The sequence below is a fragment of the Pimephales promelas genome, chromosome 8 (assembly GCF_988280905.1).
Source record: "Pimephales promelas chromosome 8, fPimPro1.hap1.1, whole genome shotgun sequence".
Lineage (NCBI taxonomy): Eukaryota > Metazoa > Chordata > Actinopteri > Cypriniformes > Leuciscidae > Pimephales > Pimephales promelas.
This window is the reverse complement of record NC_142776.1, coordinates 12,758,034-12,773,580: the sequence shown is the minus strand read 5'-3', so window position 1 is coordinate 12,773,580 and position 15,547 is coordinate 12,758,034. Positions and strand designations below refer to the sequence as shown.

The 15,547-nt window shown below is 36.8% G+C and overlaps 1 protein-coding gene across 2 annotated transcripts in view; it reads left to right on the top strand.

Moving 5' to 3' along the window:
* plxnb1b (plexin b1b) overlaps positions 1–15,547 on the top strand; it is a 68,316-nt gene that overhangs the window by 25,091 nt on the left and 27,678 nt on the right. For both annotated transcript variants that reach the window (XM_039655626.2, XM_089133968.1), the window contains exons 2-11: positions 895–964; positions 2,889–4,032; positions 5,719–5,901; positions 6,953–7,081; positions 7,468–7,568; positions 7,648–7,780; positions 8,067–8,223; positions 11,738–11,846; positions 12,078–12,186; positions 14,440–15,366. In XM_039655626.2, coding sequence (XP_039511560.2) covers positions 2,899–4,032; positions 5,719–5,901; positions 6,953–7,081; positions 7,468–7,568; positions 7,648–7,780; positions 8,067–8,223; positions 11,738–11,846; positions 12,078–12,186; positions 14,440–15,366 — 2,982 coding nt within the window. In that variant the 5' untranslated portion in view covers positions 895–964; positions 2,889–2,898. The remainder of the gene's footprint in view (positions 1–894; positions 965–2,888; positions 4,033–5,718; positions 5,902–6,952; positions 7,082–7,467; positions 7,569–7,647; positions 7,781–8,066; positions 8,224–11,737; positions 11,847–12,077; positions 12,187–14,439; positions 15,367–15,547) is intronic.

The window sequence follows — 15,547 nt, the reverse complement described above, 5'->3', positions numbered from 1 at the left end:
TAAAAGCATTGCATCATGTACTAATTTAAGTGTTTAACTCAAGTAATGAGAATGGCATATATCTAAATGTTTATATCAGAAGTAAAACATAGTTTAAATCATTCTTTCATTTATTTAACTGTTATTGAGAACATGCACTGTATTTATTAGGACTCATAAAGATTTACGGTTTTACTTCATCTGCCGTTAGATTACAGGCTATATGTGCGTCAGTTTCACTAAACGGCTCAACGCGCTTGCTGGCGCAGATATTTAAGAAGGGATGGATATTGGTTTCAAGTGATAGGCTTGGTGAGTGAAATTATATTTGTAGGGTATTATCTTTCTGTAGCCTATAGGCTATAATTTTCTTTAGATTTTCGGTCTAAAAGTGACCAAAAAGACATTTAACTCCAGCTCACCATCAGTGTCGCCAATTCCCTTTGTCTCCAAAACAAAGTGCGTACACACGGCTCAAAGTTTGCTTAAAGATGCGCACATTCTCCCGTCAAGTTTGTTTTTTATAGATCACAACCTCTGCATGGAAACTGGCATACGTACATTTCCAGCCCCGTTTTGTGCGTATGCACGCTTTATAAATGAGACCCCTGGTTGTGATTAGATAAACCATACATGCTTGACAGATAAATTGTGCTGTTTCTTTTGTATTTTTGCAATTCACTATTCACTTTGTTGTGAATGTCACAAAAATTAGCGATCAGATTAAATTTGATTGGTCAGCATGTTGCAGAAATGTAGCAAGGGCCAAGTATAACCAGTGACTGTTGGTTGTGACATTTTGTAATTATTCCAAATTTTTAAACCTTCTGAACATGCTTCTGTCAAATGCATACACTTCTTTTTAAAGTGCAAGTCATTTTTAAACAAAATTATTTCTTTTTATGTGTTTCCTAGGTTTAGCCGATGGGGACGTATGTTTGATTGTGTTTCCTGTATGCATGTCGACCCTGCAGACCAAATCCTGGTAAGAGAAACCTTTTATCAACTGTCTCTCTTTTTGTCTCTCTCTCACATATCATGCCATGTCATTCGTGCCATTTCTTTCTTAATTTGTGTTAATGGAATTTGTTTTAATAACATTAACATTATTTTGTAATGGTGTCTTATATTTAGTCACCATGAAATCAAAATGGATAATTCTTTTTTTTAATGTAATATTGCAGTATTTATTATAAATGATGTTTGTGGATGTCATTATGATTATTTTATTCATTTGTTGTAATCTTTAATCAAATAACTTCCCTTCGCTTGACATCTCTTTTCTTCTCTGACTCTGAAATAAAACGCACATAAATTATTTAAACATAAAACTGAAAAAAAAAACACAATTCACAAGCATTGAATCGTGGATGCCGTACCGAACAGTTCAATATTTTTTTAAAAATTTTGACATCCCTACTATATTGGGCTGCTGTCACTTTAAGACCTAATGCATCTTAAGACCATTTAATATTCTGATACACGTTTTCTTTCTCAGCTGTTTTTTATTATTTTTTTGTGTATTTGTCCATTCAAGTTCTAGAAAATGCAAGTATTAGCACACTATGTTAGTGGAGTGTTTGCGCTTTGGATGTGTGTGCAGCACAGAAAGCAGCGAATGAGTGCCGAAATAAGTTCTTGTCTCGTTAATCTTGCTCTTAAATGGTAATCGATAAGCGGACTCGAAATGCGCATTTTATCAAATCCTCGGTTCTTGGAAATTTGGAACAAAATGGATCTGGTTCTCAATGCCCAACACTACTGATGACATATTAACCTGTCATTAAATGAGATCGCAACAATAGTAAATGACGACAATCCAACAAAATCAAGTCCCATTTTGTTCTTATTCGAGAAGTCGTTTCACTTGTATATACAGGGGTTGGACAATGAAACTGAAACACTGGCCAATGTTGGAGGTTTCACATCTATATGCCTGGCGGCCAATCTTCAGAGTGAAGCACGGGTGGATCAGTGATGGTTTGAGCTCCAATATCATGACAATCCTGATTGTATTTGATGGACACGACACTGCCGAGGACTACCAAACCCTTCTGGAGGATCATGAGCACCTGATGCTCAAACCGTGTATCAGCATGATCATGCACCAACACACACAGCAAGACTTGTGACAGAAGGGTTTGATGAAGATGAAAGTGACGTTGAACATCTCCCATGGTCTGCACAGTCACCAGATCTGAATATTATTGAGGTGTTTTGGAGGAGCGAGTCCACCAGCATCATATAGTGACCTGGACACTGTTCTGGAAGAGGAACGGCTCATAATCCCTCTGGTCACTGTGAAGGACTTCTATCTGTCAATTGGTGCTGTATTTGGATGCAAAATGAGGCCTTCACCATTCTAACAAATTATTGTGTAGTAAAACCAGGTGTTTCAGTTTTTTTGTCCAACCCCTGTACATAATACATAAGAAAATGGCAATCATTTCCATTTCATGCCGACTTTAAGCAGTTTAAGGACCTGTTCACATATCGCATCTTTTGTGCGCTCAAGTTTGTTGTTTCAAATTATGCACATTCATAATGGAAGCGACACGGTCACGGTGCGACGCGCTTGTTTTTTCAATGTGTGTCTGCGCCGCATCGAGATAAAAACATTTCAACTTTTCAGAATGCTGCAAGCGCATGTAGGTCACGTGACAAGAACCAACCGGAGTGCAACCGCACTAGCGCTTTGGAAAAAGGAGAATGAGGCGCGCCTAGCATTTTCAACGCATTTTAAGCGCTATATGTGAACCGAGTCTAAAGGATCCTTGTATATCTCTAGGTTGTTTTTAAAGATTGGGATTGTTATAAAGTAATTTTCATGTCATCTTTTTGTTTTAAACACATTTTTTATTGATAATTATTTAAACTTTTTTTCTCTCTTTCTCTTTCTTTGTCCTCAGAATAGTTGACATGCCACCTGGGATGGTGTGTGTGTTCTCTTCTCTTTTCTCCATACTATGTTGCGTGGTCACACAGAGCTCTGCTTCTTCCAGCCATCACCCCACTTTCTTGCGCAATGACACCTACTTTGAGCACCTAGCTTTGCATCCTGACCCTACATTGGGTCGGGTCTATTTAGGCGCCCGTGATCGGCTTTACCAGCTTTCGTCTGAACTTCAGCTTGAGGCAGAGGAAGAGACAGGCCCTGTGATAGACAGCCGTGACTGCCTGCCACCAATTAGTGAATCAAACTGCCCACAGGCGAAACGGACCAATAACCACAACAAGCTACTACTTGTGGATCCTTACAATCAGGAGCTCATCAGTTGTGGAAGTGTTTATCAAGGAATATGTCAGAAACGAAGTTTGGATGCAGTGGGAAAAGTGCTTTTCTCTGCAGAGAGACCTGTGGATACGCAATACGTTGCGGCTAATGACCCCAATGTCTCTACAGTAGGACTTGTGGCGCTCACAAGAGGGCGTGGGAAACAACAGCCAGTGCTGTTTGTGGGACGTGGTTATACCAACAGCCAACCTCCAATATCTACTCGAAACTTAGTTATGGAGCCTGTTTTCTCATATGAAGAAACTTCAAAGTTGGCTGTGGCTGGGAGGCTTTCTGAGTATGACCATCATTTTGTAACATCATTTACCCATCGCTCGTATGTCTACTTCATGTTCTATCGGAGAGACTTAAAATCGCAGTCGAGAGAATATCGCACGTATGTTTCCCGTATGTGTTTGGATGATGTTGCGTATTATTCATATGTAGAAGTTCCGTTAAGTTGCCGTTCAGCTGGAGGAAAGAATTATAACCTCCTACAAGCTCTACATGTAGGGCTGCCAAAGTTAGGTAAGACTATGGGACTAAAAAGTATAGCTGCTTCGGAACAAGAGGTCCTGTTGGGGGTGTTTTCAAGCCAATTCGCTTCCTCCAGTCGACCCAATGAAGAGTCTGCAGTATGTGTGTTTTCACTCGAGGAAGTGGATAAACGTATCGATGCTACAAGAGATCTGTGCTACACTGAAATGGGCCGTGCAGACGGACACGAGGCTGCATACATCGAGTATGAAGTCAAATCAAGCTGTGCCATTCTTCCAGCGGTGAGTTTGAAAACTGGAAACCAGTAAGTTTACTGCCTCAGGAAATGGGTGTGAACAGCTTCTAAGATCCTCTCGGGACAATCTTAAAAGTATTTTTTTTAGAGCTAGACCAAAAAAATTGGCCTGTTGTGAAAATAAACATAAAACACTGTAAAGCCTAATATAATTATGCTAATATTATATTAATTATATAAATGAATTTATATATATATATATATATATATATATATATATATATATGCGTGTGTGTGTGTGTGTGTGTGTGTGTGTGTGTGTGTGTGTGTGTATATATATATATATATATACAAATTCATACAACCTGTTGTTCTTGACAAAATAGTTCTTGTAGGTCGTGGACAATTAATAAAAAAAATCTAAAAGTCTGTTTTGAATATAATATTTTGATACATCAGGCTTTTATGGCCCATATAGTTATGCTATAATGTAAGAGCTTACATTTGGAGGAGCTCACACTTGAAACTCACACTTGGAGGAAAAAACACCTCAACTTTATTCAGTAGCCCAAAGTGCGGTTGCTATAAGATAAAATTCTTATAGCTTGTAATGTACAACAATGATTTTTATAACAGTATAGCAGACTACTTATAAAAAAAATGCATATATCTTGCCTGACCACTTGTGATACACTAAAATGAAACTAAATACCATGTATAAATGCTTAAAGTTATCTGGTGAAAAATAGCCTTAATGTTAAAGGGTTATCAGTTCACCTAAAAATTAACATTTTTGTCATTAATAACTCGCCCTTGTCATTAATGTCATTAATGTTGCTCCAAAGCCGAATGATAAATGAAGAATTTTTTTTTAATGAAATCTAAGAGCTTTCTGACCCCACCATAATAGACTGCAACGTAATTGCCACTTTCAAGGGCCAGAAAGGTAGTAAAGACATCATTCAAATAGTCTATGTGACTAAATTGGTTCAACCTTAATTTGACCAATTTCTTCATTTTTTTAATGAAATAACCCTTTAAATATCTTGGTGGGTAACTGAGGTTGTAATTCTAAATCATGCAAGGTGTGATCCCGGAGCTATCACTGTTGTGCCCTGGAACATAGCACTTAATTTTGGGTTACTTCAGGGGAAGCAAGTCCTATAATTTAATATGGCACCATTCTATGATGACATCACATTCCACCGCCCCAGTTGTGTGGCCATTAAAATATGTTAAACTGGTCTATTGGAAGTTTAAGGGAGTATAACAGTTGTATACTCGCACAATACCATTTAAAGGTTAAATTAATATAGCAACAAAAAAAGTAATATTGTGAAATTTAAACACAATTTAAAACTGTTTTCTGTTGGAATATATTTAAATATAAAATATTGTGGTGGCAGCAGTCATTAATTAGTCTTTCTAATGCTGATTTGGTCCTCATGAAACCTTTCTTTTTTAAATAATATAAAAATAATATAACTCTTTAAATAATAATTTTCTCTACTGACATTTTGTCTACTGACAAAAAAAGCGGTGTAATTTTGTAGCTAATTTCGTTTAGAGATTTAAAAAGTAACAAATGGTCTGTACTTGTCTTATACCACTGCAGCAAGTTTCAAAACTTTGTTTTTATGCTGAATTTTTACCCAAAATGTATTTGACAAGAAGTATTGTTTTGTAACTCTAACACTTTTTGTTTTACTTTTTGACTTTTGTCTCCCTGCAGAACACTTTGGATGCTTACCCGTGTGGCTCTGATCACACCCCTAGTCCAATGGCAAGCCGAGTGCTTGTGGAAGCTGAGCCAATATTTGACAGCCCAACTGTCCGGCTCACTGCTGTGGCTGTGAGTGTAAGGGAGGAACATACGATTGCCTTTCTAGGAGACTCCCAAGGAAACTTGCACAAGGTATTACAAAGTTTACAAGGAATTTGTGTATTCCCATCTTTTCTACTAATTAAATTGTATGCAATTCTTCCATTTATTCTCTCTTCTTCGCTAAGGCAGAAGTGTTTCTGAAAATGATGTTGGATTTGCACTTGGGTGGATATTTTGGAGGTTTAGCAGAATTCCAGAGTAATTAAAAACTGGGATATGAGATTAATTTTTAATGTTATGGAGATAAGCTGTGGTGTGGTTACAAGCACATTTATTTGGCTCTTACAGAATTATCCCTTTTTGTAAATCTTATCTAAACAGATTCATCTTATTTAAATCATGTTACAATTTAGAAGAGATGGTGCTTAATACATCATTAATAGTAAGCACAAGTGCATTTGATTTTATTAACATATCAAATGCTGTTTCAGCCTCAGGTTGAACCCATTTTCTCTTTACTTTCTCAACTTTTCTGAAATAACATGGATGAAGGTCCTCATTATGCTATGCGTGTTCTTCATTCCATAACAACCATTATTTTAGCCCCTTTTATGCCAGCCCTGTTGGCTAGCCAACATGATTGGGTCGAATTTTGTTTACGTTGTTATAATATTACTGTTTAAAATGATTTTTTATTATATATATATATATATATAATAAATAGTACTCAAAGACAATTTTAAAAGTAACACTAATTGTCACTGCAGTAGATCTACATCAAAATGTGATAAATGACATGACGGATATTTGTATTATTTTAATGAAGTGGCAATAATTTGAGGAGTAGTATCAGGAATAACTGGTTTGCTCTATATATTCTGTCATGGTATAGATGTTTTATCCCTACACGAATAAAGCAGCAGAAGATCTTCTCTAATAGGTAGAGTTGTACCTTTTGCTACAGTCATTTAGCTGCTATGGGAAATTTGGAAAACAGTGTGGTGGCTAGTTTCATCCATGTCTATTTAACCCTATGAACTATAGAGATCGGGCCTTGTAAAGTTTTGATTTCGTTTTAGAACATTTTTATTTCCTCCTCAGTTTTGCTCAGAAGGTGTGTGTTTGTGTGTGTGCTTTCCAGGTGTTTCTTGGCCCAAACGGTGAGGTGGAAGAATATGCAGTAATTTCAATTCAGCCCAATTCACCAATAAGCAGAGAGCTCAGGCTTGACTATCAAGAGAAGCATCTATACATCTTGACAAGTAACATGGTAACTATCACATTATTGAAGTGGAATTGTCAGTGTTGTTAAGTAGTTATTGTCGGTAACTGATAATTCATCTAAAAAAGAAAAAAAAAAACCTTATATTAAAGGGATAGGCCACCCAAAAATGAAAATGATGTCCTATGTCTTTTTAAATCTGTATGACTTTCTCCTGTGTAACACAGGTTATTTTAAAGAATGTTGGTAACCAACCAAGCAGTTTTGGTTTCCATTAACTTCCTCTTTATATCAAAACATATAATGGAAGAAAATGGGAACCAAAACTGTTTTAAGAGAAACTAATTAGGCAGACATAGTACTGAAATAAACGTCTGTATGTATGTATCTGCTTTTTTATTTTACATTGTTGTTTTTTTACTTTACTCACACAGCTAGAGAAGAGGCCTGTAGCAGAGTGTGAAAAGCATTTAGATTGTCAGTCCTGTTTATTGGCTCATGATCCATATTGTGGCTGGTGTGTTCTTGAGGGGAAGTAAGTTCCTATTTGAAAACAACCTCATATTCAGAATGCTTTATTTTGAATAGTTGAACATTGTGTCTTTGTGTATCAGGTGTGGCCTGCGTAGTGAGTGTGTGCGTGGGCATCAGAAAGATCAGTGGCTGTGGAGCTTTGACATGGAGCAACAATGCCTGACCGTCGAGTTTCTCAATCCATCCAACATCAGCCGTGAGGAGAGAAGAAATGTGCGTTTCGCATATTAACACATTTAAAAAAATATATGATAATAATAATAATCCAGCTCAAAAAGTTAATTCAGTACCACACTGCATCACAATAAAATGCAAGATAAATGTATTTGTTTAAGCTTGATTCACTACAGTGACCTTTATTAAGCAGAGAAACAACCAAAAGCACTCCTCTCCCTTTTCTTTAAATGGATCATTTTTTACTTTTAGTATAATAAAAGTATAATACAGATTCCAATCAAAATTCTATCTCTCTCTCTCTCTTTATTTTTTCTCTTTTTAGATATCTTTATCCATCCCTAGTCTTCCCAGTCTGGAGCGAGGAGAGTTTTACTCTTGTGTCTTCCATGACAGGTCAAGTTTGGCTGTTGTAACAGAGACTGGTGTCACCTGCTCTTCTCCACACATATATACATTGCCATCTGTGCCACCGGGTCAAGGTGAGGGTATTGCCAGATAAATTGTCAGGTCTCTTATGTATTTATAACACTTTTATTTTGACATAGGCGGCCTGGCCAGTAAAACATAATAATAGAGACAAACATAGATTTTCATGAGCCATAAAAAATTATCATCCTTTTGACACATAAACACTTGATCCAGTATTCTGTTTTGATCATACCAGTGTAACCAGTCTGAAAGAGGAGCATATTTTGACAGATGGTGGACGTTTTAAGATGGATTGCATAGACCTCAGGTTAAGACGCCATGTTGAATTTAATACAGCTCAAAACTAGACTGAGGAGTCATAGATAACGTAATTTTTTCAACTTTCAAAACTATTTTATGAAATTTTTTTCTTCAGAAAGACATTTTGTCAGCTTGACAATCGTTATGTTATTAAACAACAGACCAATCAGTTGAACGCAGTGTACTTCTATCCCTCACAGCCTTGTTTTTCAAATTCCTGTCAAATTAAATATTGTGCTACTCTGATTAAAGTCCCCGTGAAATCAAAATTGAACCTATTTACTTTGTTAGCGCATATTACTAGTCTTGTGGTGAGCAATTAATCCGTGCAAGTGAATATATATTAAAAAAATTTTTTACCTTAGTAATCTTTAATCAAAATCTGAAAAGTTACTTCCGGTCTGGAACGGTTTCTTCTTCTGATGACGTAGGTTTCACAGTTTGGGTGGGGAAACGCTTAACCACTCCCCTCAAACCGTTAGTTTGCTATGAGCGAGAGATGGAGAGGAGGAGCGCTAGAGTAAAACCCTGCCCTCTGTTCAATATTCCGTTTCACTTGGAAATACGTCACAGCACTGGAGAAAAATCGTTTGCAACTTCCGGTTCACGGGGACTTTAAGGTCTATTGCCCTAACTTCCAAAATATGTTTAGTAATAAAATATTGAAAAAACACATATATTTCATGCAGTTGTATACATACATCATCCCAAAAGTTCCCAAGGATTTGTAAATCCAGAGAAATTCCAGTTTTTAATAATTGCTCGTCCCTGGTCATTGTCGCCTATCAATGACGTAATATCCGCGTAATATATGTAATATATAGATAGATACAATGCATAGATTTCTCATAAGAGGCCGCTGTTTTGTCGTTCAGTCATCATGACATGGTTTGCGACGCAATTATAGATTGGCAAGTACAGAAAATCCCCAAATACTTAAATGTAGGTCAACTTAGGCAAGCAGGCTTTGGGAAAAACCGAGAAATAAAACAAGGATCAAAATAGACTTTGCGTTTTCGAGATGGAGAGATCTTTGCGACAAACTTGGACATGATCTGTTGACAGACACTTGTATGTGTTTTAATAGATAGGTAATTAAGCAAATATATTATTTATTGTACACTACAGTTATATTGCACTTTGTTTGTTCTTCATTAATGCTTTTTATCAAGTCTGGTGACTAAGGCTATGTTTACACGGAAACGATTCTGAAGAGAAAACGCAAAAGTGGCGTTGCGTCATCACTTTTTATTCTGCGTTTAGACGAGCGTTTTGTGTGGGAAATCCGCATGCAAACGGTGACGCAAAAGTGTGTGAAATTCAATGTAGTATGCACTTCAGGCGGCTAGGAGTGCATACTACAACACCACCAAGTCCACGCGCTTGCGTACAACCTTCACTGTCAAGCAGACTTTTGCGTTTTTACCGTTTACACGGGAACGGTGGAGCGTTTTTAAGATTTCTACTCTGGAGGGTGGTTTCACTTTTTTGCGTTTTTAAGCCTTAAAAACGCCGTCGCCGTGTAAACGAAAGGCCCATCCGATAAAATATTTTTACGTTTTCACCCGCGAGCGTTCTCGTGTAAACTAAGTCTATGGCAGGGAAATTTAGTATGTGTTGCACAAAAATATTTAGACATTCCTTGCAAATATTGTGGGTTTGTTCAAATATACTTGTAGTACGATTGTTTTAAACGTGTAAAACTGCACAGCATTAACCCACCAAATCATTTGACAAATAGTCACATAATAGTAACAGGCTAATATAACATTACATTTCAAGTTCCATGTAGCTAATTCATTATGATGACATAACATAGTGGGATCAAACTTACAGGTAATACAAAAACGATAATACAAAGGTAATACAAAAAAAAATTATTAGCTGATATATAATTGATATGATTTGTGAATTATGCATCCCTGGATGGTGAAAACGACATCTCCCATAGTTCCACTCTCCTTCATAATTGTTAAATTTTGGTGTATTTGGTCAAACAGTGGTTTGGGTGGCTCGCCAATGTATTGGATTTCTCCAATACATAAAATAAGTAAGCTTTGCCAGTTATTGAAGGTTTGTAGTGTAGCAGTCCTTCAGCAGCAATGTTAGCATGTCGCCCTTCAACAATCTTAACCCAAAGTTCTGTCTGTGAGACAGAACTTTGTGCATGAAGACATAGCCTATGGGCTACAAACAATAGAAACCTGTTAGGACCTCCCACAGGAGATGGATCTAACTTGCTAATCCACTCTAAGCAATGCTGATTCTTTTTATTTATTCATACCAATCAAGCTTCGCCTGCTATTGTTTTAAAAATGCGAGTGAAAAAACTAAATTACTAGTATTTAACAAAAATCTTGACTATTGACTATCACTGTAAAACTGCTTTGAAACAATCTGTATTGTTAAAAGTGCTATATAAATGGTGACGTGATTTGACTTCATTTTTATTTTTAGGGTGAACTATCCCTTTAAATGTTTTAAATTCTGTCATTTAACTATGCTCATATTGTTTCAAACCTGTATGCATTTTTTAATTTTTGCTTCACAAAAGATTCAGAAAAATGTCTTTTTTGTTTTGGACCCCAATATCTTCTATCATGTTCCACAGAAAAAAAATGGAAAAACGTGAGGGTGACACTTTAATGTCACTTTTCACATCTCATTTCACAAACCCCCAAGTGAAATCAATGGGCTCTATGCACGGCGTTATTTCCGGTGAAGGATTAAGGATGCTCGATAACTTCCGCCGATCATAGAGTCCAATGCAATACCGAGAATTAATATTGAATTTTATACTCCATGGTTATACTAATGAAACGTTAGTCACAAAAACAGATAAAACAGACACCCCTCGTTGTGTTTATGCTTCTTTTTAAAATTATATTAAATAAACATAACTATATATAAAATTACATCTAAACGTATGTACGTTTCGTTTCAAAGACGGGAGGACAGTAAATATTGAAGACTCTGCCATAATCCCGTTTTCTCCGGTTTTCCTCCGCTTTAATCTCCACAACCGGAAATGGACGAGCATCCTTACGTCAAATGCGGAACTTATGCGTGCATATAGCCCATTAAACCTTCAAATCTGATTGATGAAATCCAAGCAAGTTGAAACCTAGCTTTTGCATTTGTGTCTACAAAGAGCAAGCAGTGAGACACAACCGGTCAGATGAAAGTGACTAGCAAAAACAGTGATGGATCTGTAACAGTCATGAACTCTACTTGTTAAATCATCTTTTTTTTCTTCTGAATCAGATTTTTTTACAGTCACTCTGTCTCTGCGGTTCCATGATGTTGTTGTGACTTCTCGGGGATTCACCTTTTATGATTGCACAGCAGTCAAACAGCTTGCGGGAAGCATGCCGTGAGTTGCAAACACACATATTCAGGCACAAACAAACAGAATTCTACCCTTGTCGAAGACTCTATGCATCATTGTAAAATCCACCATTGCACATCCCCCAATTTTTAAGCTGTTTTAATCATACTAAGAGTTTTTTTGTATCTTTTTTTAATTTAAATGCTCTACCTCCAGTTAATGATTTTGGATCAAGTTAATCCTTCCTTCCTTGCTCTTCCTTCCTTTCCTTCACAGCTGCCATGGTTGTGTGCAGAGTCACTGGGGATGCAATTGGTGCGTAAAGCAACATATGTGTACCCACAAGGCTGTGTGCGATGAGGGACTGATAATCTATAACGAACATGTAAGTCATTACATCACCAGCCGTACTTTCCATCTGTGTTGTATTGTGATAATTACATGTCTTAAACTTGAGAACAGTGTTTCCTACAAAATTCTGTTAACTCCCATCCCCTCTCCCAAATAATTGCTCCAAACTACAAATAATTGGTAAAAGAAAAATAATAGTTTACCAACTCATTAAAAGAACCAGGAGGAAGATTAAAATTATTCGTAACGTCTATTTTCTTGTTTTCAGTATTTAAAAAAAGGATATTTATAATCCTCAAATAATGTTCTTGATGATAGACAAATATATTTGCAAGTTTTAAAGGGATAGTTCAGCCAAAAATGAAAATTCTATCATCATTTACTCACCCTCAAGTTGTTCCAAACCTCTATGTGTTTATTTGTTCTGATGTACCAACGCGTTCTCATCCCAAAGCGCCATATAGGACGCTTTTGCAAAAGCGTAAATATCCAACGCACATGGCACCCTTTAACGTCTAATGAGATGCTTCGGTTAATGGTTAAGTTTAGGTATGGTGTAGGGTAAGGGTTAGACCACTAGGGGGCGCCTTCTGCCCAAATATATCTGCGTCTCATTTCACGTTAAAGGGTGCCATGTGCGTTGGATATTTACGCTTTTGCAAAAGCGTCCTATATGGCGCTTTGGGATGAGAACGGGCTCGATGTACACAAAGGAAGATATTTGGAAGAATGTTTTAATCAAACAGATTTCAATTTGAGATCTGTTTGATTAAAACAGTCTTCCAAATATCTTCCTTTGTGTTCAGCAGAACAAATACATAGAGGTTTGGAACAACTTGAGGGTGAGTAAATGATGAAAGAATTTTCATTTTTCGGTGAACTATCCCTTTAAGTTTTTATTCTGTTGTGTTGCATGCTGAATGTGTAGACAAACACATTCAGACTAAACCGCCTGCATGTTATTCTTATGAAAAGATAATTCTGATGGAACTATTTACTTAAGACTATAATATATAGAATACATATTGTTATTTAGAATGTATATCTTCAAAAACATTCTCTGTGAATCTGGCCCATACGCCCAGAAGAGTCATTAATTTATGAATCTGACTACACTAGTCGAATTTTTTTTTTTTTTTTTTTTTTGCAGCCAGCAAAGAAAATGCAATTATAGGAATATCGCAGCTTGAGATTTCAAAACTATGTTTCATAAATTAGCATAGAGAGTTCCTGTAGCTCAAACAGTTGAGCATGGTGCCAACAACACCAATGTCATGGGCATATACCCTGGAAAAGCAAAAACTGATCAAAAATAAATAAACAAATAAATAGTGTACTCTGAATGCAATGCTGTGGATAAAAGCATGCCACATGCATGAATTTAAAGTCCCTCTGTAGTCAATTATTTTATCCCTCAACTCATCTTTGATCAACAACATGACATTTATTCATGCTCTAAATTAGCTTGAATTTGACTCTACACTCTTACTTCAAGTATACGTGGATCCATGAATATGAATATTAGTCCCCGCCTCATCTCAATCATCCAGCTCAGAATACATGATCTACTCTGTCAACTTTACTGTAGTAAACGCTATACATGAATCATGATGGTGAGTGGAAATACTGTTTTAATTCAGTTATGTATGTTTGAATCAGAAACTGATTCAGAAGAAGTGGAAGAGTGAATTATACAGGCTCGTCTACAAGTTGATGTATCAGAATGGTAATGCAATTTATGTATTGCTCTCTACATCAGACACATTTTGCTTGATTACGCTATCAAAAAACTAATAATGTGTTGCTATGCACAAACCATGTTCCCGTTCAGCATCTCAGACAGCTGCACTCTAAAAAAATTAGCATATTTACAAATGCTTTGACCAACTTAGAACGTCAGTGGTAAAGGCATATAGTACACCATAATATACGTATACACAATTCACCCACTATATTGCTAAATGTAAGCGATTTGTCATTTCAACAGAAAAATACTTGGCAATAGTTTAGACTGATGAATTTATACATGGATTGTCTTAAAGCATATTAAAACACCACATAGACAAATAAACAACATTAATACTTGAACCACAGGGGGGGTCTTTAAATGATTCAAAATCACAACTAAATAATTGTTTTGCAGTGTACAAATATGGTTACGTAATTATGGATATGGATCTTGGATACCAAGATCATTTGATAAAGTTTTAATAGCCATTTATATGTACCTATTTATTTATTTTACTGTTGTGCCTCTCTTGGTTTTTCCTGCACTTTTCACTCTTAGTGGAAATCTCTCCCCACCCTACCTCCTGCAACCAAAGCCTCTAAAGCTGCATTCATGACCTCACCAGTCACAACACACAAAGTCCCTGAAACCATGGCTCATACTAAAACTCAGACTACTGCTGCCTCAATAACTGAAACTATAACTTCTACACTGGAATCTTTAACCTCTCCTGCACCTGTGAAACCAACACCATCAACTCAGATTTCTCCCACTTTCAAGCCATCTGCTGCACCCACAAGTGCCTTTTTCCCCTCTTCCACAGCTGAGATTTTGGCTACCACATTACAGCCAGCTTCCACGCTCTCTCTGCTTGAAGAGATTCTCTCAGAAAAAGAGCTGCTTGTTACAGAGACTGAATCAGTGGCTCTGGGGGAGACCGACACTGATGTGGTTACTCTTTCCAGTTTTGAAGCAGTTGTAAAAACGGAGTTGCCGTCAGTCATTGAAGCTGCTGAGGAGCAAAGAATATCACTGCCATCGACATCAGTTGAAACCGAGATAATCACTCTCACAGAATTGCCACCATTAATGGAGCCAATAACAGATGATACTTTGCTCACCAGCACCCCTCTCATTTTGACAGAAATGCTGAATTTGACAAATGAAACCCAAACTACAGCTTTACCTTCAAAGCCAGAACCAGACATGTCTGATTCAGAATCCAATGACTTTTTGGCTATATCTGAGAGGGCGTCAACTACCATGGCTTCAGAGAATAGGATCATCATCACTGACCGTGCAGAGGCTGATTTAGTTCCAGATGAAACCGAGGAGGTAGAACTGGCAGAAAACGACAACGCAACATTTTCTGCAGCTACGATCTTATCAGGGGATGGAGAATCAGACAGTGATCCCCCAGTATACCTTCATCTACAGAGTACAGACATGGATGCTGATTACCAGTATGACTCAGCAGATTTACCGGTGAGTCCAAACATTTACAATTGATACCAAGCAATATTTATCTTTACATTTTATAAGCAAAACAAAAAAAACTACTCTTCTTTCTTTAGTTACTTCAGTTTAGTGAGGCTTTGTTTGGAATAACAATACAAATTCCTCTTTGTACTCTCATATTACACTTGATGTTCTATATGACGACAAA